The sequence below is a fragment of the Taeniopygia guttata genome, chromosome 14 (genome assembly GCF_048771995.1).
Source record: "Taeniopygia guttata chromosome 14, bTaeGut7.mat, whole genome shotgun sequence".
NCBI lineage: Eukaryota > Metazoa > Chordata > Aves > Passeriformes > Estrildidae > Taeniopygia > Taeniopygia guttata.
Genome location: NC_133039.1, coordinates 13,866,202 through 13,890,976, shown reverse-complemented (window position 1 = coordinate 13,890,976; position 24,775 = coordinate 13,866,202). Strand labels below are relative to the sequence as shown.

At 51.4% G+C, this 24,775-nt stretch overlaps 1 protein-coding gene across 1 annotated transcript; it reads left to right on the top strand.

Annotated features, from left to right (window-relative positions):
- Positions 1 to 995: 995 nt before the first annotated feature.
- TRAP1 (TNF receptor associated protein 1) lies at positions 996 to 24,775 on the top strand. Its single transcript, XM_030284639.4, has 18 exons — positions 996 to 1,120; positions 5,459 to 5,626; positions 6,720 to 6,802; positions 7,195 to 7,335; positions 14,430 to 14,501; positions 15,198 to 15,358; positions 16,159 to 16,268; positions 16,452 to 16,525; positions 18,757 to 18,912; positions 19,230 to 19,350; positions 19,468 to 19,537; positions 19,699 to 19,846; positions 20,326 to 20,511; positions 21,599 to 21,737; positions 22,231 to 22,316; positions 23,123 to 23,268; positions 23,607 to 23,679; positions 23,948 to 24,775. Exons 1-18 carry the CDS (start codon positions 1,039 to 1,041, stop codon positions 24,047 to 24,049), a joined length of 2,118 nt encoding a protein of 705 aa, XP_030140499.1. The 5' UTR covers positions 996 to 1,038; the 3' UTR covers positions 24,050 to 24,775.

The window sequence follows — 24,775 nt, the reverse complement described above, 5'->3', positions numbered from 1 at the left end:
CTCATGCACATTCCAAATTCGCCTCTCGCCAGAGTGGTTCATTTCCTCACTCACCCGCATCCCATCCAAGTCCTTTCTGCAGTACCTCAGCCCCTTGCATCTCGATGATGTACACTAAAACAACTCCGGGAGATGAGGAGTTCGACAGAAATGGAAAAACGAGATGTTAAGCAATTGGCCCAGAGTCGAGCGGGGTGCCCAGCAAAGGTGTGGCACACAGGGGCTTCCTGAGGGCTGCTCCAGCCTGGCGCGGCCTTTCCTCGGCCCTCAGCCCTCCGTGGGGAATCAGGAGAGCCACGGGGCAGCGAGCGCTGCCAGCTGCGACTGCCGCAGCCCGTCCGTGCAATGGGCTCCCGAGGCCATTCCCTGTGACACACCGAACGGGAGCAGGGTGCGTTTGTCACCTGTGTCTGACTCCCTGTCCTAACAAGTCCTCAGAAACACGAACGGGAGTTTAACCATCACAACAGGCTGGGAAACGGCATCCTGGGCTTGGATGTTGGACCCCCAGGCAGAACCCTGGAAACGTCCCCGTGAGGGGACACAGGCGGGGCCGGGAGGGGACAGAGCCCGGTGTCCCTGCAGGGGACAGAGCCCGGTGTCCCTGGAGGGAACAGAGGGGACAGCCCGGTGTCCCTGCAGGGGACAGAGCCCGGTGTCCTGCAGGGGACAGAGCCCGGTGTCCCTGGAGAGGACAGAGCCCGGTGTCCCTGCAGGGGACAGAGCCCGGTGTCCCTGGAGGGGACAGAGCCCGGTGTCCTGCAGGGGACAGAGGGGACAGAGCCCGGTGTCCCTGCAGGGGACAGAGCCCGGTGTCCTGCAGGGGACAGAGGGGACAGCCCGGTGTCCTGCAGAGGCCGTGAGGGGCCGTGAGGGGACCGGGGGGAGCCCTGAGGGAGCCCTGAGGGGAGCAGCGCGCGCGGGCCGAGGGGCAGCGTGACGTCACCGCGCGCACGTCACGCGCAGCCCGCGCGCGGGGGGCTCGGCGCGCCCCCGCCCCGTGACGCCATCGGCGCGCGCCGCGGGCGGGCAGGCGGCATGGCGGCGGCGCGCGGCGGGCGGTGTCTGCTCGCGGCCCTGCGGCGCTCCGGGGCCGCGCCCCGGCCGCGCCCGCCCGCAGGTGAGGGGGACGGGCGGCCTCAGGGCCCCGGGCTCAGGGGGCGGCCGCACCTCCATGGCTCGCTGCGGACGGCCGCGCCTGCCCGGAGTTGCGCTCGGCCTTGTGCGTCCTCTGGAGGTGCGCAGGGTCCGTGTCCCGCAGGCCGCGCCCCGTCGCTCTCGGCCGCGGCCGCTCGGCAGGGCCGGGACGGGAGCAGCGCGCACAGCGCCCCATGAACTGACCCGAGACCGCCCCGCGCTCCTTCCTGGGCTGGGGCTAGTTCCTCTGGGCTGTGCGGGGCATGGCGCGGGCTCGTGTCGGGCAGGAGCGCGCTCAGGGCAGCTCCAGGGTCATGTACACCTCATACAGGGTGTGCAGCACGCTCAGATCGCGTAGCGTGGTGAGGTTCATGTCCTGGCTCCTGTAGGGGTATATAACATAGCCATGTTTATGTCCTGGTTCATACAGCGCTCCCAGTTCGTCTCCTGGCCTTTATAAGGACATCCAGCTGGCTCATATGTGCTGCACAGCATATTCACATCATGTCTCATGTCCCGGTGCATGTCCCAGCTCACACAGGGTGCACAGCCCAGGTACCTGGGCTGAGAGAAGATAGGCAGAGAGAGAAGGACCTGCATGAGAGCAGAAGGCAGCAGCGTTGCTGTTCTCTGGCCGTGTCAGTACCAGGGGTCTTTACAGATGAGCCTGAAGGGTTTGCATTTCCCAGGGGTGCACTTGAATTTTCACCTCAGACAGCTGGCAGGAGTGAGTGCTAAGAAAATCCGAATTCTGAGGCCTCAGTTATGGGATGTGCTCCATTATCAAGGCTCTTGTGGGCTGGAAATGTGCCTGTGAGCTGCCATTAGCCAGAGCATGGTGAGCAGTGTCCTGCCTGTCAGCAGCCCGTGCTGTGCTCCATGTTTCCTTGTGTGTTGTGAGGCCCCTAATTGACAGATCTGCATGTTGTTGGTGGTGTCTGTGGTTTCACTGCAGGTTACGAAGAGAAAATGTGACAGAGGAAATTGTGTGACAAATAGGGTCACTTTCAGGGTCGGGCTGTCACATTTATTGTGTCACAGAGTGCCACTTGGGTGTTTCTGGGCAATCCAGCTCTGCCTCTGCAGAAATCCCCGGAGGCTTGTTAGCATCCATGTCTGGGAACAAAGCTGCTGCCTCTGGTGGGTTAGACATACTCCAGCAGAGTTTTATCTCTTAACCTGTCATTCAGGCCCTGAGGGAAAAAGAGAGCAGAAGGTGTGTGAGGTGGGGATAAAGAGGGAGGGGCAGGAGATGTTCTCCTTTTGGCCGGGTCCCTTCCCTCAGCGGGCAGAGCTGGCAGTGTTTGTTCTCAGCACTTCAGAGGCTGGAGCTGCTGCAGAGCTTTTCAGGAGATGCGTTGGTGTGAGAGGGTCAGTCAGGGAATCTCTTCTCCGCAGATTTTCGGGGATCTGGTGCCCAGCTAGGAGCCCTTTTGTGTAAGATCTCAGCTGGGAGTGTTAATTGCTGGAGCTCTTCGCTGCATCAGCTTCCCTGGGCTCCTGCTGACCCAAATTCTTCTCTTTTGTTTTGAGCCACAAACTGCTTTGTGCAGGGTTTCCCTCCCTGATTCTCTGGCTGGTGCTGGGCTCTGCTCACTGCAGTGGTTTTTCCAGAAGAGGCTGGGCTGTGTTTCCTGCGGGGCTGGCTGGGGGATCATTGAGGTGTCCGGATTGAAAGGAGCCCCTGAGGGTCCTTGTGAGTGCCTGTGGCCGTGGGCACACTGGGATCACTTGGGGTCACAGAGAGGTGGAATTTGGGGTGTAATGCGGGTTTCTGCATCCCTCACAGTGCAGTGATGTGAACAGGTAGGGGTGTGGGCTGTGGTAAAGCTCCACATTTGATTAACTCAGTATCAAAAGCCCCGATTTGCCCCAACACATCACAGTGCTTATCTAGGGCAAGAGCCATTCCTTCTTTGTCACCTGGGCTTAGGAATTTGTTTCTGAGGCTCATTATGAGTAGCACATAACCTGTTACCTCAGCAGGTGCTTCTCAATAGCTCTTGTGTGCTGATAATTGTGGTTTTATACCCAGAATAGCCAGGAGCCTTTTCTGCTCCCTTGCTCCAGGCAAGGACTCTGGAGAGGCAAAAGGGCTGAAGGTGCTGCAGCTTGTGTTTAATGAGCTGTGTCTCTGCCTGGCATGGGACAGGCTGTTAATTAAGGGTGATAAGACCAAACGTTGCACAAATCTGACAGTAACTTCCGAACTGATGGGTGGTGATTTTTTATCGTGCTTTGGAGTAGGGAGGCAAAAAATGTGAATACATCAACAATTATAAATAGCCAGAAATAAAATTATAAGTAGCTGTAGTTTCTAGAGTCAGCTGGTGTTCATGGGCTGGGGGGTGATCTGTGTGGGGGCTCTGGGGTTTTGCTGCCTGGACATCTGATGATAGAAGTGAACTTAAGGTTTTAAGTTGCTGCTGATCTGTGTCTTTTTTGGATCCTAGAGTGAGGGAGGGAGCAAAATTCTCTCTTTTATTTATGCTGTTTGGGAGATGTGTATGTGTGTGTGTGCTTACGTACAATGCAGTATCCTACAGCACCCAGCATAAAATGAGTATAAAAGATGTAAATACCTAAATAAAAAATATATAAACCCTGAGCTGCAGGCCCTTCCCCTCTGAAGTTTGAGGGGCTGGACAGTGAGTGCTCTGCTACTTTCCACCCCAGCCAGGGTTGTTTTCCTTGCCGCTTTCCCAGGCAATCCCAGCACAGGAGCGGGAGTTCCGGAGCGTGTCCTGCGATCATGCGGCAGAGCTGTTCGTGACGCAGAGCGCAGTTATGTGTGTGGGAGGTGTTCAGATGCATTTAGAACTATTTGTGGGCTCTTTTCTTTAAGGGCAGAATGACTGGGGAGTCATTCAAGCTTCTGGCTGGAGAAGTGGATCTTGATTCAAAGCTTTCTTGTGAGGAGGAGGAAGAACAAGGACTGACAGCTCCTCTGTCAGCTCTTGAGGATGAGGTGCAGGAGACAGAAATGCTGTTAAAGCTCAGGGGTTCATGTCCACCTGGTCTGGAGCAAGTAAGAGACCAGCATGATGGTCTGGAGCAACAAGACCTGTTCTTGATGACCACACTGACTGTAGGACCTGCTGTGGGGGGCAGAGGTGTGCAGAGCACTTGTGAAGTGAGGATTAGGGATGTTGGTGAAAAGACTGGAATGCAGAGTTCACTTGAGGGCTGTGGCAAGGTGGAGGAAGGTCAGGAGGGAGCTGATCTCCCTCAGCATGTCAGCGGGCCTGGAGGGCAGGGGATGGCCTTGGAAGCTGTTTTCAAGGAGGTCACAGATGTGCTCTGGATCTCACCATACTAAAGAGGTTTGGTTCGGCCTTTGGCTGTTTTTGGACCCAGTTATTCAAAGAAAGGACTCCTTGAAAATGTCGGGTGTAGGGTTTGCCTCCTTCCCTTGCTGGATGAAACAGCCACCAGGCACAGAGCAAGCTGTAAGGAAAACCTGAGCTTGTCATTGCTTCCAGCCACTTCTGCTGTTTATCCACGTTCTCCTGGCTCTGCCCAGGCTGTTCTGGTCCCTCCTTTGCTTCCCAGATGAGTCCGGCCTGTTTATGTTCATTGTAGGACTGGGGGAGGCCAAGATGCTGGCTTCCCTAGGGCAGCTGCAGGGTCAGGTCCTCACCCTCTGGGATCCTGCTCTGGCATTCTCCCAGCAATTCAGAAATCACTCCAAGAAACAGCCTTTGGACAGAGGTCTATGGTGCTGCAGTGGTCTTTTTGTGACCAGGTTTGGTTTGATTCATCCCCCAACAGAGAGAAGACTTTTGGGTTCACCTGGGCATAATGAAAGGAGGAGAATTTGGAATCCCTGACCTTAAGGGGGTTTGTGCCATTTCCTGACTGGTCTCATTTTCCCCACTGATTTTGTGACTGGTGGCCTTGCTGCTGCTGCATGTGCTGCTTGCCCTGGTGCTGCTTTGTTGGGGGATGTAATCCCTGTGCTTGGACAGTTAAAGGCCAAATATTTTTTGCCAATTTATATTTTCACAGGCAGTGATGTGGGAGTTGTCATCGGCTTAGCCAGGTAGCAGCAGTGAAGCTGCAGACTGCCTCTTCCTGACTGGTTAATTCAGTGGAAAAGCTGCTAATTGTCATCTTCTGGATAAAATTTTAATTCAGAAGAGCCAAAGTAGCAAGTTTCATGCCGTGAAGGCAATTCTGGAGGGGAATGGTGGGTGTTGGATTGGGAGGGGGCTGTTCAGACAGCATAACTCCCATGGAATTACCCAGGTGGGACCTCTGAGTGCTCCTCTTGGTGCTGGACTTGTCATGTGTATTGAAATATCTTCACTTGTGTCTTTAGCAAAAGGAGCAGCATGTCTGCAAAGACAAATACTCCAGCGCTGGAGCCTCCAGCACAATGTTCCTGCCTCCAGCATTCCTGCTGTGCGGATGTACAGCACACAGACAGCAGAGAGCAAGGAGGAGGAGCCCCTGCACACCATCATCAGCAACACAGAGAATGTCAAAGGTGGGCCTGGCACACGTGCCTTGTGGGGATGCTCTTGGGGTGCACCTGGGTCAAGGTGTGCTGCAGGTGAGCCCTTCTCAGCAGTGCTGCTGCCTCTGGAGGAAGTGCAGGTGCTGCTCACCACATCCTTTCCATCTGTGTTGCTCCATTACCTCCCAAAACCGGGCTGTGGAGGTCAGCATGGCCTTGTCTAAGAAACAAGGACATCAAGGCTGCATCCATGGGCTTAGCCAGCTGGTGGTCATGTGTGGAGGGTCCACAGGCACTGGAATTGGCTGAAAAGAATTTTCTGTCCCAGAAGCAACTGTACCTGCCCAGGTCATTGCTGTGGATCGTGGAGGTGTGATGAGAGTCCTGGTGTCAGCCCTTTAGCTAGAATGAATTGCTTTGCACATCTTCAGGGACAGGTGCTCTAAAGCAGTCTGAGCAATGAGTTATTCCAGCACAGAAATAACATCTGAACTCGGTGCCTCTGTGGTTTTCCTGGAGGTACTTTTGAGACTGCCAGGCTGTGAAGTCCCCAGTGGGGTTAATGTACTGGCTGCCCTCACTCCAGCTTCACCCCATCCCTGAGGGATGTACGTCCTCACCAGCATGGCAGAGGTGATGTGGGATTTGTGGCTTTTTCCTGTGTTTTCCCAGAGTTTTCTAATGCCTCTTGCAGGAGAAATGAGTTCTCTAATGCCTCTTGCTATTTTTAAAAGGCCAAGGATGGTCTTTCAGCTGAGATGTTTTATTTTTTTTTCTGAGGAGGTTTCCCTTCCTGGGCACCCTGCAGAGGTACCTGTACAGATGTGTCCATCCAGCCTGGCCTTGGACACTTCCAGGGATCTGGGGGCAGCCACAGCTGCTCTGAACACCCTGTGCCAGGGCCTCACCACCTTCACAGGGAAGAATTTCTTCCCAATATCCCATCCATCCCTGCCCTCTGGTAGTGTAAAGCCATTGCCCCTTGTCCTGTCACTTCAGACTCTTGTCCAAAGTCTCTCTCCAGCTCTCCTGGAGCCCCTTTAGGCATTGGAAGGGGCTGTAAGTGCTCCCTGAGCTTTCTCTTCTCCAAGCTGAACAACCCCAACCCTAATCTTCGTTCCAGGTGCAGCCTCTAAACATGAGTTCCAGGCTGAAACAAAGAAGCTGCTGGACATTGTTGCCCGTTCCCTGTACTCAGAGAAAGAGGTAAGACACCCATAACTTGCTGTGAGATTTTCTGTTGGCAAAGCCCCATCTCTGTCAAGGGATACATCCAAAATGGTCAGGCTGGGAGAATAAATGTTCAGTTCCCAGCGAGTCCTGAGCTTTCATGTCAGCCTTTCTAGAATGATGTTTTCTTAAGACACCTTGAAAATGTCTTTTTGAAACAATTTGTAGGTATAGCCAAGTGACTCTGAGCCTTGAGCCTCTGCGGGTTCACACTGAGTTTGGACAAACTGTTCTCCTGGCAGATAATGGGGAAACACAGTTTGGGGAGCTGGAATTAGTTTGTGGGAGCCACTGAGCTCCCAGGTCCCTGGGAGGGCTGTGCAGGGGGCAGGGCCAGGCTGCAGGGTCAGGCTGTGCCTTGTTCCCAGGTGTTCATCCGGGAGCTGATCTCCAATGGCAGCGATGCGCTGGAGAAGCTGCGCCACCGGCTGATGACGGAAGGGAAGGCCTTGCCAGAGCTGGAGATCCACCTGCAGACAGACAGTGGAAAGGGAACCATCACCATCCAGGTAGCTCCCTTTGCTAACAGCAGGGTGTTATTCCCTGCTGCTCTCATCACTGGTCTTTGTCCTGTGAAGAGTCACTGGAAGCTGAGCAGCAGCACAGTCCCCAGGCCTGCCCAAATATTCTGTCCTCAGCTGGGTTCATGAGGCTGTAACCTCAGGACTTGATGAGAAACCAGCAATGTTATCTGCTCCCCACTTGTAGCCATAGGAAAATTTGCAGCTCCTTCTTTACCTATTGGGAAGTTCCAGTAGCTTTTCTGCCAGTACCCCTGCCTTGTGCACTTCCCAGGTTGTGTGAGTTTCTCACCAGTGGATAAGTTGTGAGTCTGGTTTCGTCCTGACCTTTGGGGAGGTTTTCATGTAAGTCCTGAAGTCTGAGGTGTTACATAGTCACTTGCAGACCTTCTCTCTCCCTTGGGTGAGAGGGGAAATAAATGCCAGGGTGTGAGAAGAGCTTCCCCTTCCTGCCTGTCTCTCTTCCTGCTCCAGGACAGGCTGAGTCCAGTTGATGCTGAGGTTCTGCCTTCGGGCACAGTTGGGACTGTAGATTTGGGCAGTAGCACAGCACTCCCCTCTGCCCAGGTTTTGGTTGTCCCTGCTGGTGACAAAATGCTGACTGGGAGGGAGACAGTCTGTAAGAACAGTCACCTGTGGGCCTCAGCGTGGGGAGGGAAGTGGAGTTGGGCCTTCTCTCTGTACTTTGATCTTGCTTGTGGCTCTTGTCCAAGGTGGGAGGCTGAGCCTCAGTTTTGGTGTTTTCTTGGCAGAGTTCCTAACATTAAGAAGGCAAACTGGTCATTTTCCTTGTGGAGCTGTGTCAGCCATGAGTGTAGCTGTGCACATTCCTAGGAGAGCAGAGGGGAAGGACGAGGATGAAGCAGGCAGACCTGAGTGACCGTGGCAGGTCCAGGGGAGAAGTGGCACAGACAGAGCACACGTGGGACAAAAGCACAGGGGGCTGTTGGAGGCTGCACAGTTATTTTGTATTTCTGTTCCTCTGCAGAGCAAGTGCTGCAGTTGCCATGGGGAAGTTAGTGCTTGTCAGTGGGCAACACAATCACCAAGCAGGGATTCTCAAACCACGGTGCAGGGGCTTTGCTATTCCTGTCACACTGTTGCAGTTTTCTGACTCCCGTGCAACACCAATTGCTTAAGGAGCCTTCGCTTAGCCCCAGGCAGGGGGTCATTCCTGCCTCTCATCTTTCCCTTTCGAGATCCTAGTGGACTTGAAGCATCTGACTCCATCAAGACATTGATACCTCTCATGCCGTGTCCCTGTGGAAGCTCTCCCCTTGTTTGGCAGTTTGCTTGGAGAGCTGCTTGCCCACCTTGCAGGGTGCCTCAGATGCCATCCTAGTTAGATGGGTTAGGGATTGGGCTTTTTATAACCCCCTGCCTGGCTGCCAGTGCCTCTCTAATGTCATTAAATGAGTCTTAACTAGGAAGCTTTTAACTGCAGCAGTCCTGGGCTGTGGGGAGCAGTGAGAACAACGCTGCTCCAATCTCTTTAATAGCTTTGCCTTCTCCAGAGTGCCGAAAGCTCCTTACCTCCAGTCAGGGGGTTATTTATAACTTCTTGAAGAAGCAAACTGCATATAATGATTACTGTGAACAAGCATCATTCAGAACATTTTTCTGCCTTTCAGGAATGCAAAGGTGAAAGAAAGCTTGCTGCAGTGATTGAGGCAGAGATGGATCTTCCCTTTGCCACTGTTTTGTTTTCTGTACCCACTAGAACCAACCAAAAAAGAGGCAGCAGGTCCCTCATATATGACCTATAGCAACAGTCACCCCTTTTTTATTCCTAGAAAGGTCCCACTGTCTCTGACCCCTGGATCTTTCTCAGATCTTCATGCTGCTCTTTGCCTCTCTATCTGCTGAATCTCTCCCCTCCTCTTCCAAGCCCTGTAGCATCTCTTTGCATCTCATTGAGCTGAGAAATGGCAGGTCTGTAACATGTGATGGCCATTACAGGCACATTCCTGGGGCATTATGTAGATCTGGTACAGGACTGCACACATCTCTGTTCACTGACTGCAGTTCTCCTTGTTCTCTGCCAGGACTGAATTCCAGTCATAAGCACAGCAAGACTCGGAATTCTGATGGATGTCCTCATTCAGGAATATTCCACCTAAGCATTGCAGTGTAGTATCTGCTAAGAGGGGTGTGTTGACTGAATTCCACCACCTAGCTTCCTTTACCAAAGTCCTGTTGTTTTAGCAAATTCCACCATTTCCTCCATCCCTTTGAAAACTGCCTCGTGTTTCTAGGACAGCTCTATCTGTAGCAGCCACAGCCTGCAAGGTCAGAGTGCTTAAGAAAATCCATTTGAAAATGTGAGGGGTGTGTTTCCAATGAGAACAGCTCTGCAGAGCTCTGCAGTTCCCCATGCTGAGGCTTTATTGACGTGGTTTTGGACCCTTTGAGGTGGGAACAGAGGGCCTGTTACAGACCCCAAGGCTCTGTGAGCACAGAGCTCACCTTGAGCACCTGCACGAGGTGACAGGCAGGTGACAGGCACTTGGCTGTGCTGTGGTGGTGTTGGAGCTGTGCAGTTCTGCCGTGCTGCTGTGCCTGGTGGTGATGTGTGAGCTCAGGGCTGCAGCCTCGCTCCTTGCTGGTGCTTAATTTAAGGCTAGGACAGTTTAGAGGAAATGGTTTGAAATGTTTACAGAGCTGATCGCTGCTTCTGCTGGGGGAGGGAGTGTGCTTGCTGTTCTTGCATGGGAAAGCAGAGTGGTCGCTGCCAGAGCTTGGGCTGCTCGTTCCCTCTGTTGGGCTTTCATGTTTCTGTTGCCATCATCCAAAATCAGTGTCTGTGAAGCCACAAAATCACCAGTTTGCTGTGTTGGGAGGAGTTAAAATGACTGCAAACACCACTCCTCCCTGCAACAGCTCCCTGTGTTGCTGAGCAGATCTCTCCTGCCTCACCAGTTACAAACGGCCTGTAACAAGGACTGGGCTCTGCTGGAGCTCCTGTAAGGATTGGGCTGTTTGGGCTGCAGCAGGTCAGTGCAGATGCACCCTTGTGTCCCACAAAGCTTGGGGCAGGTGGGGAGCAGGTCCCCCTCCCCTGTGGGACCAGGCTGCAGCAGAGAGGGTGACCTGCACTGCAGCATCTGTGTCACTTGGGCTTGAGGAAGCAGGAGATGGACAGGTGGAGATAGAGGGGTAAATGTGGCTGTACTTTAGCAACTCTTAGGTGGAATTAAACCTACAGAAATGTGCCACAGATTGTAGGGATGGGCTGCAGCTTCCAGTGGTTGCATCATCTTTAACAAATAAGCCCAGGACCCAGAAATACAAACACATCTCAAATAACCTGTGGCCCAAGAAAGGAAGTGCACAATCTTTTAGTTCTCTTCACAGCAGAATAAGAGCATATCCTGTATAAAAATGGGAAGTTCAAAGTGGATGAAAAGCAGTACTTTTCTGCACAGTGGGTATTTAGACCTGGATGGGTGGAGGCCGAGCCTGTGGTTTTGCAAAGGAAAGCTCAGGCTCTCTGCTTTGGACAACTTCCATGTACTAGGCCAAGATTACCTCGTGTTCACAGGCATCAGTTTTATTCTGGCTTTTCATCTGCTGGTTGCTGCTGCTGCAGATGCTTTAATGATTCTAAACCAGAACATTGCTTTAGTGCAGCTGCTGTCCTGGTCTTGTGAATTTGAAGTCTTTAATCAAGGTATTTAAATAACAGTGGGCACATTTGCTAATCAGACATTTTGGGATTTTATTACCTTATCAACTGGTGAAAGCAGCATGTCTTTACAACATAGTCAGTGTTCTTCTGATGCCCCATTGAGGTTTTCACTGAAATAAATGTTTCAGGTGTTTGTTTTGCAACAAAGCAAAGTGAAAGGCACAATAGTTCAGCCAGGTACCTCTAACTGGGAGCATTCCTTCCAATGCAGTCGTGGCAGAGGCAGTAGTTAATGGCTGCTTAATGGGTTATTAGGTGTAATGAAGCTCTGCAGTACTTTAGGTTGGACTCAGGTAATGAGCAAAGCTAAACTAATCTTGCACAGCAGGTCTCTGCAAACATCCACCCTCACCACAGGGTTAGAATAAATGGCTCAGAAGGCACAAAGGTGCAGGGCAGCAGCAGCTTTGGTACCTCGGAGGTCTCCACACATAAAAAGGTGCTAGAAACAAAGTTCAGCTGATGTCTCTTTGGGGTAAATGTTACTGCATTTAGTTCAACACCTGTGGCCACCAGCCCTTCATAGTCTGAAGGTCTGCAGCCTCTTTGTTGTCTTTTATAGGGGATGGTTTGGGGAGGATTTTTACTCTGTACCCTGAGAAATACCAGAGGAGAAATTCACCCAGGTGAAGAGGTGGTGGTTCTGCTTGGTAACAGCAGGTCTTCTGTAATTAACATTCAGCTAATGAAGGATCAGCACATAGAACTCTGTGTCTTGGTCTGTCCAAGCTGTAGAGAAACACTTGGCACATGGAACTCTAAGCATATCCCTCACATTTTGTAATTTGAGAAGCCCCATGTCCAATTTGCTTTGTGCTGTTACAAATAGCTCTTTTGTGGCTGTGGTCAGCCTGATAAAGCTTTTCTTGCAGGCTGAATGGAGGGCTGGAACTGTGTGCAGGGGAAGAGAAATCGTAATGCTGATGGTGGAGCAAAGGTGGTGGATAGAAGGTGTTTGCAGGGGTTGGGTGAGGCCATGGTGGTTCCTGGTGAAGACACCCAGCAGCCAAGCAGCAGCTGGTGCAGCACAGAGCTGTGTGAGAAGGGCAGTAGAAGTTCCACCAGCTGCTTCCTTGGATTTCATGGAGCTGGAGCTGCCAGCACTTATGTGGGCCTAGCCTGAGGTGGGCTGCTCATAGGCAGGTTCAGTTGCTTCCCATGAGTGCAGAGTTCCTGCTCTGCAGAGCTCAGCTCCCATCTCTCCTCTGCTGCTGCTTTATTCCCATTCCCTTGAGCAGCTCCATGTGGAGAAGGGAGCCAAAGGGCAGCTGCAGGAAATGTGGATATGGCAAGGGTGGGTTGAATCTTGATGGTGTGTTCATCCTAATCCATCCAGGTGTTTTCCTGCAGTAGGAAATGTCTGCTTTTCCAGGATCTTCGCTTTCTGCTTCCCCTGTCAGCATCCTGGCTGTCTGAGACCTGCTTTCTTTGTTCATGAGATTCACCCTCATCAAAGCAGTCTCCAGGAATTGTCATTAAGCATTCTGCAGTAAGTTTGGCAGGGCATTAGGAATTCAATAGCCAATAAATTAATGTGGAAAGGATGTATTTTTTTTTAATACACTGGAATTTGGGAATGACATGCTGTGCTATAAATAGAAGTGGATCAGAGTTCTCTTCAGGGTCTGGCATAAGAAAAACTGAACCAGATGCTGAAAGCTGTTCTTTCTGGCTTTTTCTTCCCTGGGGGAAGGGACCATGTCAGATTCCTGAGATTTTGCCATACGCTGTTTGTTTTCCTTGGCTTTTGATCTCTTGCTGTTGACATCTTGCTGGGCATCATCCCTGTTCTCAGCCAAGTGGGCTGACTGGCCTTACTGTATTTCACCAAGGGAAAAGGTGTGCCGTGACTTGTGGGGGTGCAGGAAAATGTCTTACCTACATGGCACCTCACAAGCTGAACAGTTCAATCCTTCAGTGCAGTTAAACACTACATTGAGAAATACATACTGACATTAACTTACTTTGGTGGAAATAAGCCCAGTAAATGCTCCATGGGTGGCAGAGGTCACTCTGGCACCTCACCTCCAAGCCACCTAGCAGCTGCCAGCTCTGTTGCAGCTGATTTTGCTGACCCTGCACACCAAATCCCACCCCTGCTAAGGCACTGGGAATCTGTGAGCCCACTCTGGATGTGCCAGCTGCTGTCAGCTGTGATAATCATGCTTACAGGTACTCAGGTAGAGCTGAATCCCTCATGGGAATGAGAATCACATCTCATTTGGCTGCTTTTCACCTCAGCGGCTCAGAGAACATGTAGCACTGGGTTCTTGGGGTGCTTGTGTCAAGCAGAGAACCTGCTGGGATTTGGGAAGGGGAATGGCATGTTTTTCTTATGAGTGGCATCCTGGAGGACAGTAGCCTCCCCTTTGCAGTGGCAAATGCATGTAGAGAAAGTCTGAAAACACACTGGACAACAGAAAGGGAAAGATTTTTGCTGGGGTCCTGTGTGAGAGGGTGGCCATTTCTAGCTGGGGTTTGCTGTTACCTTTGTTGCCTTGGGGTGTCATGCAAATCGAAGTTGCAGCCAGTTTTGAGACTTTCTGCAGCTTTTTTTGGGTGGTGCTGCTGCAGGCTCTGCTGCCTGAGATGTGTGAGCTGCAGGGAGATGTTTATCTGCATGCAGCAGTGCAATTCTGGAATAAGCTGGGGATGACAAGGAGCTGTGTGCCTCTGAAGTTTGGGCAGAGCATCACAAAGTGTAGCTGGTGCATTGTATTTTGGCTGGGGTCAGGCAATGGGAATGCAATACCCAGCTCTCCTGGACGTTGACAGCTTCATACTCACATAGTGGAGCACAGGGTGAGGGGGAGAAGAAGGGGGGAAAGGCAGAGCAGATGGAAATCAGTTCATGGGGTGCTTGCATTCAAGGGTCTGCATTACCTGAGAGTTAAGGGATTTGCTGCTCTGCTGCTGATTCCCAGTGTGAGTGCATCGGTTCCACATCTGCAGATTGCAAACAAGCTGCTTCTCACTGCTCCTCAACTCCCCCTCAGACCAGTTCAGGAATGGAGGGTGTCTCAGTGCATGACATCTGGCAGTGTGGGGCCATGGCTGGGTTGGCATTTCTTTCCTGCACTGCCATCCTGTGCTTTTTAGAGGGATGTAGAATCCAGCCTGTCCTGCCATGGTTTTGTCTTTCCTTGAGAAATGGCCAGAGTCCATGAGCTTCCTGGTGGTTTGTAGGTAGCTGTGGCTGCCCCTGGAGCTCTGTGCCCTCTGAGTCTGTTCCTGGCCATGGGCAGATGGAGTCACAACTGGAAGTCTGGTGTTGGATTTAGTATTCAGAGGGGAAGGAGAGAGTGGGAGTTGGAGGCACAAGTTGCTTGGGTGCTGCTTGCTGGAGCAGTGATTCCCTGCTGATATTTGAGCTGCAATTGCTGTTTCTTTTCAGGACACAGGTATTGGGATGACCCAGGAGGAGCTGGTTTCTAACCTTGGTACCATTGCTCGATCAGGCTCAAAGGTAACTAGGGATGAGGAGCCTTCTCCCTCCCTTAGAAAACTTTTCTCCAGTTACAACCACTTTTGTTCTCCCAGTAATTTTTCATTCTGTTTTGTCCCTTGGTCCTCAGCCCAGCTGTGAAATTACACCTCTTTTGGAAGGTGAAACCTGCCTGTGGAGTCTTCTGGCTTTCAGTGGTCCCTGCTGTGCTGTGGGAGGCCCAGGGAGCCCAGGCAGTGCTGATGGGCCCTGTGTGTAGCACTGCTGCACCCACTGCCCTCACTCCAAACACCCTCCTGCCCAGCCATCCTTACAGAGGGGCACCCACCCTCTTGGCATTTACCCCACGTCCAGGGGAGCAGCAGCTCTGCCCTCACAGAGCAGCTGTACAACATCCAAGGTGTTGTACAAGTGTACCTGATTTTTGTTTTCATCTCTGGAGGCACCATTTTAAGGTTTCCTGCTCCTGACTGACCAAGCTCTTGCTTGTTTTCCTTTTACTGCTCTAAGCAGTGCTTCCCTTTTGCAGAGGTGCAGTCCCTGTGGAGAAACCCTTTTCCTTGGGAACCTTCCTCAGAGCACTGGTGCAGGAGCATGGGCTGAGGGTGCTGGCCTGCCAGGCTGCATTGCCTGAGGAGCCCAGCTGGGGATTGATCACAACCTCCAGCAATACCTGAAGTCACTGTGTGCTGGTTTGTGTCTCCTTTGTTCCTGCAGGCTTTCCTAGAAGCTCTGCAGAGCCAAGCTGAAGCCAGCAGTAAAATCATCGGCCAGTTTGGAGTGGGCTTCTATTCAGCTTTCATGGTGGCTGATAAAGTGGAGGTGTTCTCACAGTCAGCAGAGCCGGGCAGCCCAGGCTACCACTGGTCATCTGATGGGTGAGGCTGCAGAGAGGAGTGGCAGCATGGGGGGCTGTGTCCAGACCAGGCATGGCCTGAAACCTCTGCAAAGACAGAGCTTGTGTGTTCTTTCAGGACCTGGCTGACTGATTCAGGTCCTGCTCAAGTTATATATACAGTAACAAAGCATGGCCAAATGTGCCAGTGTGGAAATTGCAAGGACAGAGTTGGTTTGTCAGAGCAGGCATGCCTTTCCTATTCCGTCCCTGCTGGCAGGCAGTCAGCTCAGGGGCTGACCCCACGGGGACAAACTGAACCTGGTTGGTCTCATCATCCTCTGAGGTTTGGCTCGAGACACCCACAGAGAGCAGAGCTTGCAGCACTGGGGTCTGCAGGCTGGAGTCTCCCTGTGGGTCACAGCTGTATGCTCATCCTTTGCTTTTTGCTTGAAGTTGCAAACATCTGTGATGGCAAAGCTGTGGGCTGCTGGACATGTTGAAATTGGTGCTTCTGAGGGTGACAAGCTCAGCATCTCCTTAAAATTTCCTCAGAATAAATAATTTACTGCATTATTTGCATTCTTGAGAAAGCTGAGACACCAGACTGGTTTGGGTTTTCAGTAGCTAGTGTCTTTGCAGAGCAGTGTGTCCTGTCTGTGGGGACAATAGCCACATGGTTTTTGGGGTTTCTCAGAGGCACAAGGAGTGTTCAGCCATTCAAGATTTTTTTGCTCTTTCCTCTTGGCCTTGCAGTGTTGTGCATGCAATTGAACAATTTCTCTGTGCTATCATGAGTGTATCTGAGGCACAAACTGACACAGCATTTGTTTCTAATCCTAGTTCAGGGATGTTTGAGATTGCAGAAGCATCTGGGGTCAGAGCTGGGACTAAAATTATTATACACCTCAAAGAAGACTGCAAAGAGTTTGCAAATGAAGACCGAGTCAAGGGTGAGTAGAGGAGGGGAATGCTGTTACCCCTGGGGCTCTGTGAAGTCTGTTGGTGCCCACAGATGGGAGGTGAATTTACAGGTTTTTTCCTCTTCTCAGCTCCTTTCACCTGCTTTTACTGAGGGAATTCCTGCTGTGTTGTTTCCACTAAGGTGACCCTTCTGTGTCTTCTTTCCATTCCAGAGGTGGTGACAAAATACAGCAACTTCATCAGCTTCCCCCTGTACCTCAATGGGAGAAGAATTAACACACTACAGGTGAGGTGGAGGCCACAGCCAGATCACTCATGGGGATGAACCAATGTAATGCTCCACTGGAGACACGAAACAGCATAAAGCTGCTGCTGTCCCTGGAAATTGGGAGGATTGTCCAGGATTTCACAGACCTTGCAGTGATCAGTGATTAGAACAAAAGACAATCCAGCTGAAGTCATACCTGCAACAGCTTCTTTGTATTTATTGTGGAAGTCTTGGAGATCAGCAAGATCTGTATCCCTTATCCTGAATTACTATTTCAGTGCTTTATAATGCTTATTCTGTTCAAGCCATGTGACATGTTGGTGCTGTAGGGATTGCTCATATTGCTGGTGTGCTGACACCTCTCACTGCAGTTTTTCTGTCCTTTACATGGAATAGCCACTGCCAGGGGGTGGTTGGGGTTTTTCAGCAGCTCAGCCCACAGCCTGATTTATTCCCAGCTTCTAGCTGAGCTCTGCTTGATGCTGGCACTTTCTGACCATTGGCATTATACTGTAGCCAGATCCATTTTGCTTAGATGTTCTTGGCCCAATTGCAGGCATCACTTGGGAGAAATTAATTACCTTTAAAACAGAAATCTATTAATCATTTTCCTCCAGCATCTCCTCTGCTGATTGTTTAAAGCTTTCTCACCTAAGAGAGCAGATAGAGAGCATGTGTGTGGCTTTTTTGTTTCCTGGAATGTGGCACTGACTGCACAGACTTTCAAGACTGTATTTAAACATTTTACTATGTTAATTTATCTAAGATTCTGTAATTGGTGTTATTAGTCACTGATTATTTATTTGGATTACTGTATAATAGTGTTTCTGTTCCAAAGGCTTTCTAGCTGTGCCCCTTAAATTACAAAACCAGAAATAGCTTTAGACAGCTGTTTGCTCTCTCTGCCTGACAATCAATAGAACAGGCTCCCTGGAGAAGAGCAGTAGTAGAGCAAGGGGTGAAATGCCCTTAATAGAGTCATGGACTTTTATCTTCTTATCAGAAAGTCTGTTTTCCCTTGGGTTACAGCAACAGCTTGATTCTCATTATGCTCCCATTTCATGCCTCTTCTTTATCCAGAATCTTGGCTTTGTGTTTTTCCACACATCAGCATGAGTTCACTGCAAACAGAGCCACAGTTGGTTCCCTGGTGGGGTTTCTCCTCAATGAGCTCCTGAATGCTCACAGCATGGAGCTGGGGGCTTCTCTGGTCTCACTGGGATAACTGTTAGCTGCAAGTGAGCCCCTGAGAATGCAGCACTTTCCCTAACACAGCTACTGTAGAACACCTTAGCTCCCAGTGAGTCCATAATCCTACCTGTGATCCTGCAAATCCTCCAGCACCATTGTGTGTGCTGGAAATGAGGGGAAGCCACTTATGGAACAAAGCTCTGAGGCAGAGGAATCCTTGAGGATTTCAGGGCTGCCAGAGACCAGGAATCCTTAGGCTCTGAGGGTGGGCTGGATGTTGGTGGTGTCCCCAGAAATCACTCCTGTCACTCATCTGGGCTTGAGTGGCAAAGAGAGGCAGTGGCTGAGATGGGCTTCACCCAGCTGGAAACACACAGTTCTGCATTGAGTCCCACATCTTTGCTAGGTGTGAGTCTTTTGCTGAGATACTGGAAACTGAGACATACTGTGAGCATGGGCTGAGTGCTTCAGAAAGCACTGGGGGGTTAGAGCAGCAGCAGGTGGAAGCTAGAGCTCATGGCTTTAGTGCATGTGTTCATGTGGGAAACAGTGCTGGAGCAGTGACCCTTCAGTGGTTCACAAAGCAGCTCCTAAGATGCTGAACAAATCAGCAGAAAACAGTGCAGGAGCTGCTTCACAAGCTCTTAGCTGAGACAGTGACCTCCATCAGAGAGGCAAGTCAGTTGCAAAAGGCTGACTTAAACTTTTGCTTTTCCTTTGCTGGTTAGGCCTTGAGAACTTGACCAGTACTGCCAGTCAGTTGAGTGTGGGATCTGCCCAGGATGGCCATTGGCAAGTGCGAGGCAAAGGAGGTTAGCCAAATCCCTTTTGGGTTGGACTAAACAAAACTGCCCTATGTATGTTGCAGGACAAGAGTTACCTCTGAGGAGTGGCCCAAGGCCAGATGAGGAGCAGTAGTTTGTTCATTGATAATGTGCCTGAGCCACATCTCGCTCCCACAGTGTGCAGAAGAGTCTGTTTGAAAGGTTCTGTTTCCCTGCTCTGGCGTCCTGGAGGCCACAGAGCTGATGGGAACTGTTCTCCCTGCTCCTGCACAGGCTCTGTGGATGCTGGACCCCAAGGACATCGGTGAGTGGCAGCACGAGGAGTTTTACCGCTTCATAGCGCAGGCTTACGACAAGCCCCGCTATGTCCTGCACTACAAGACCGACGCTCCCCTCAACATCCGCAGCATCTTCTACGTGCCCGAGCAAGTACGTGTGCTGTGCTGGGAATGTGGGACTTCTGCCCAGCTGCTCTGAAAGGGGAGAATGGGAGAGCTCCTTAGGGAAAGGAGGCAGATACGGCTGCAGGGAGAATATCCAGTGTGGCATCTCTGGAGTGGGCTGGGTGCCACAGGGTAGTTGGGATACTGAGCCATGGCAGGAGCAGGGGGGATGGCTGAGGTAGGTCCCTAAGGAAGAGAGCTGGTATTTCTGCTCTTACTGGGTTTAGCATTGTAGGGAAGACCACAGTGTGATGTGGGCACCCTGCACATTGCTGGTGTTACCTCCTGTCTCTTTTCCTGCAGAAGCCATCCATGTTTGACATCAGCAGGGAAATGGGCTCCAGCGTTGCCCTCTACAGCCGCAAAATCCTCATCCAAACCAAAGCTGCAGACATCCTGCCTAAGTGGCTGCGCTTCATTAGAGGTGTGTGTGGGACCAGGAATAGCAGGTTGTGGATGATGGCTTTCACAGGGATGAGGCTGCCCTTCTGAACCTGGCACTTGTGTTTGCATCACTGTTAAGGGTTGCTTTGTGTTCCAGGTGTTGTGGACAGTGAGGATATACCCCTGAATCTCAGCAGGGAGCTTCTGCAGGAGAGTGCCCTGATCAGGTAAGTGAGAGTATCTCTGGACTGACATACAAGGAAAAGATGTAAAGCCATGAGGAAGAGGGGACAGTGGACTCACTACAACCCTGCACAGAGAGACATTTACCTAAAACGTCTTGTCTGGCTCTAGCAGCTGTCTTTAAAAAGGCTTGTTCCTCCTGCAGGAAGCTCCGTGATGTTTTGCAGAAGAGGTTGATCAAGTTCTTCATTGACCAGAGCAAGAAGGACCCTGAGAAATATGCCAAATTCTTTGAGGAGTATGGGGTATTCATGAGAGAGGGGATTGTCACAATAGCAGAGCAGGATGTCAAGGTACAAGTCTTGAAACACTACAGCTGATGGGAGAGATTACCATGGGGATGAGGTAGACTGATACTTCCCATGGAACTTGCATGCCCATAACTTGTGTTCCTAGACCTATGGATTCTCTAGTGCCTAAACTTTCACTCTTTCTGACTGGTGCTGCTTCCTATTTATTTTGAGACCCTGCAGAGTCTCTGTACCCACACTGTTGTCAGCCCTCCCTGGTGCAATGTCAACTACAGCAGGCCATAAAGATGGGCCTTCCCCTCCTGTTGTCTTCTGCCTAATTGCCATTTCCAGGAGAGCTTGACCTACATCCTCTGTAGGTCACTTTTCTGCCTCTTTAATATCTGGAGCAGGAAAGGAGGGTTTGGAATCCCCTGAGCCTTTTTGTAGGGCTGCCAAGAGGCACAGGAATCCTTGGGGCTGGGAGGGGTCGGGTGGAGCTCAGTGACCCAGCTGAGCTCACAGGAGCACGTTTCTCGCAGGAGGACATAGCAAAGCTGCTGCGCTACGAGTCGTCGGCGCTGCCCGCGGGGCAGCTGACCAGCCTGACCGACTACAGCTCGCGCATGAAGGCCGGCAGCAGGAACATCTACTACCTGTGTGCGCCCAACCGGCACCTGGCCGAGCACTCGCCCTACTTCGAGGCCATGAAGAAGAAGGACATGGAGGTGGGTGAGCAGTGGTGCCACAGCCAGGGGAGCACCTTGAGCTGCTGCAGCAGTGGTTGGGGCTGGCTCTCAGGGCTGGCTCTCAGAGCTGAGCAGCACAATGAGGCCTGTGATAGAGCCCTGCCAGCACAGTGCCTTTGCCTGGCCCTCTCTGCCTCTGCTCAGACTGTGGTACAAGGCCAGGAGGAACCTGTCAAACACTCTTAACCACGCTAAAAAAAATCCATTCAGCTGTTAGGAGTATCCAAAGGAGGGCCGTGAGAATGGTGAAGGGCATGGAGGAGAAGCCATATCAGGAGTGGCTGGGGGCACTTGGTCTGTTCAACTTGAGAAAAGGAGACTGAGGGGAGACCTCACCGTGGTCTTCAACATCCTCACAAGGGGCAGCAGAGGGACAGGTGTCGAGCTCGTCACTCTCATGACCTTCACTCACATGTCCTGGTGTGCAGGACCCGAGGGAATGGCTGGAGCTGAGCTGGTAGGTTTAGGTAGGGTATCAGGAGAAAGTTTTCATCCAGAGATGTTAGGCACTGGGACAGGCTCCCCAGGGAAGTTCTCACAGCATCACACCTGTCTGAGTTCAAGAAGCATTTGGACAATACTCTCAGACACTGATTGCTGGGGTGTGCTGCACAGGGACAAGAGTTGGGACAAGGATCCTGATGGGACCCCTACAACTCAGCATATTCTGTGATTTAGTACTTGTACAGACACTTGGTTCTTATATCTGTTTCCTGCCTTTGCTGGATCCCACAGCAGGAGCATGGGAGCTGCTGTGCAGGGCTGTAATTGTGTTGCAGTTGTCCTCTGTGGGCAGGTGGCCCTCTCAGGACTGGAGTTAGTGCTGGTTCTCATTTTCCCTGGGCAGCCCGACTTTTTCACTTGCAGACCTGCCACCCATGGTAACAAATCCCTCCAAGGGCTGGCTTTCCTGTCAGGCCCTGAGTGACAGTCACTGTGGGGTTGAGGTTGAAACGCCTGTGAATTTCCTGTGTGATGTTCCTGCTGTTTGGTACGGAGCTGCCTTGGGAAGGAGGGAATGCTGTTACATCCCAAACAATGTGTTACTGTCCTTTTGTTGGCACAGGTGCTGTTCTGCTATGAGCAGTTTGATGAGCTGACACTCTTGCACCTCCGGGAGTTTGACAAGAAGAAGCTGATCTCTGTGGAGACAGACATTGTTGTTGATCACTATAAAGAAGAGAAGTTTGAGGAGAGCCGCCCAGGTACCATGAGACTCCCCTGTCCCCTCGTGCTGCACACTGTCCTGCTACCCTGAGCAGTCAGTGAGGAGACACCTTCCTCCTCTGCTCTTGCTGCTCCCAAGCAAGAGCCTTCCACCATTCTCATGGCTTCCACTCTCAAGGTCTGAGGCAGCTTAGAGTTTTTGGAGACTGCTTTCATCTCACATGGTCAAAGTTAAATGGAATGTCATGTGTGGAGTTGCCATGGTTTTATTTCAACCCCATGCATACATCTGGTGCCCAGACAGAGGGAGGCAGCCCCTGGCAAGGCATGAGCCTGCCCTCAGGTTCATGTATGGCATGTACCTCAGGTACAGGTATGGCATGCTCTGGGATGAGGATATGTAGGTGTGTGCTGAGTGGAGCTGCATTCCCACTCCCACAAGAGAACTGATAAATGGAAGTGTGGAAACTCAGCTCATTGTCCACTGCACGCTATAGATGCACACTCAGATGGGCCCTCTTTCCCTGCCAGCTGGAGAACGTCTGACAGAGAAGGAGGCTGAGGATCTGATGGCCTGGATGAGGAATGCCTTAGGGTCTCGAGTCACTGGAGTGAAGGTGGGTATTCTGTGTCTGGGTAACTGAGTATATGAGATCCACAGAGGTAACAATCTAGGGAAAAAGGATGACAGGTAGTTGGGGATCTGCTGCCACAGATTTTTCTTTGGACCCTGTGGGAAGACATTTTTCTCTGTGCCTCCTGTGTGTAAATGGTGTGGATGCTGGCATTTGTCATTGAATGGTCAGGGTAGCAGCAGAAGAACCACATCTCAATGTGTATTGAGCAAAGCCCATATTGCAGTCAATGCTCAGGTTACCAGAAAGGCTGGGGACTTTTCTTGCTTGTGGACTAGAGAGGTGTATTGGCAAGGAATGCTTTGGGTCCAGCTGCAGCCCACTGCCTGTGGACTGTGGGGCCATTTGGGCCCCCATCTTTCCTGCTGGTTTAGGCAGTGTCCTGTGGGATGGGAATGATTCATGTGGAGGCTTGGTGTGGATCTGTCCTGAGGAGACTCCAAGTCCTCAGGCTTTCCTCACATATGCAGGCTTTCCACATGGATAATAATCTTTTGGAAGTCTCATTTTACAATGCCTTATTGTTCTGCTGAAGTGTTGAGTTGAGGGCATCGAGGGTTTTTGCAAGTTTGTCATCCTTCACTTATGCTTGATCTGTGAAAGCTTTTTCAAGTCTCTCTCCCAGAGTATTTGCTTGAATGGTAGCTATGTGTTGAGGGCTGCCAATTTTACTGCAGGCCTCTATCATTTGAGGCAAGGCAGGATTGGGATCTTGCAAGCCTCGGGTGATGTTTTTGCATGCTGGACATGCATTGTCCATGGCAGCCCTGACTGGTGCTTGCGCACAGGTGACCACGCGGCTGGACACCCACCCTGCCATGATCACCGTGCTGGAGATGGGCGCTGCCCGCCACTTCCTGCGCATGCAGCAGCTGGCCAAGACCCAGGAGGAGCGAGCCCAGCTCCTGCAGCCCACCCTGGAGATCAACACAGGGTAAGGAGGGACAGCACCAGCACTAGGCCTGGGACACAGCAGCCTCTCGGAAGTGGAGGCAGTGTAAGGCTACCAATTAGCAGAGTCCTCCCCATTAAGTGCAGTCAGTGCCACAGAACCTTAATCTGTGAAGCACCTTCAACGTGAGCCCCCCCACACAGTATGCAGCCCTTTGGGGACCATGGCGGTTGTAGGGACAGATGGAAGAGAAAAGCCCCCAGAACAGAAGCAAGGAAATTGACTTTGGTGATCCACTGTGATTTAGCTGCTCATTCTGGAAATAAATTTCTCACTGTGTCCTAAATCAGCAAGTCTCAGTGTTGATCTCTCTCTTACAGGCATGCTCTGATTAAGAAGCTCAGCGAGCTGAAGGACAGCCAGCCTGATCTGGCTCAGATGTTGCTCGACCAGGTGAGAGCCAGACCCTCTCCAGAAGCAGCACCATCCTTCCCAGAGCCAGCTTGCAGCCCATGCATGGCAGGGAACAGGGTGAACCATTACAGTGGGCAGGAGTCACATCCTTCTTGGTCCCTGGGTATTTCTGGGACTTGTGCTTGATGTTGTCCTAGCAGGTGCTCTAGAAGACATTCTTGGTTTCAGCATGCAGGTCCTGGGAGGGACATTCCCTTCCTCCCTCAAGCAGGTTGCTTTGGTGCTTATTTAGTGCTTTCTTTTTCAGATTTATGAGAATGCCATGATTGCAGCAGGACTGAATGAGGATCCCAGGCCAATGGTGAACCGGCTGAATGAACTCCTCACCAGAATCCTGGAGAAGAACTGAGCCCCAAGGACTGAAGGATGAGCTCTGTGCTGATCCCTTGCCTCAGGCACAGCCACTCTCAGCAGCTGCTTGCAGGCACTGTCCAGCACGAGTTCATGGGCAGAGGGCAGGGACAATGCTGGGGACATCCAGGCCTCCCTGCACAGGGAGGAGCCACCTGTAATTACCAGATCCCATGTCATCAGCTTGTTCAAAGTGCAGTGCTCTTAGTGGGGACAAAATCCAGAGGTTGTTGCTTAAATAATGCACCCAAATTTCTGACATGAGCCTGAAGAGCCTAATTTCATGCTGTTTCTAAAAATGACCTTTCTCAAAACAGATGTTGACAGCAAGATTCCCAGTTAGGTCTGTGAATACACCCCCCCACCCCCACCCCCCCTACACACAAAATCCCTGCTTACCTCTGTGCTCTGAACAAGCACTGGAAAAATCAATTACTTAGTCAAGAAATCTCCAGGTCTGATCAGGCAGGAGGAGTTTGCTGGCATGGAGACACCTTGCTGCTTTTGGCAGACACAGATACTCTTGGTGGAACATGTCAGTGCAATCCCATGGCAGAAAAGATCACTGAGCTGCTGGATAAGCGAGTTCACCATGGTCTTGTGGAAAAAGGGAAGAAACTGGGAGGCAGCTTTCCACTGTGTGGCTTTCTGGAGAGTCTGGAATAAACTGCACACCTTGCTGACCTGTATTTATGATAAACTGCTATTTTCCAGATGTCCCCCA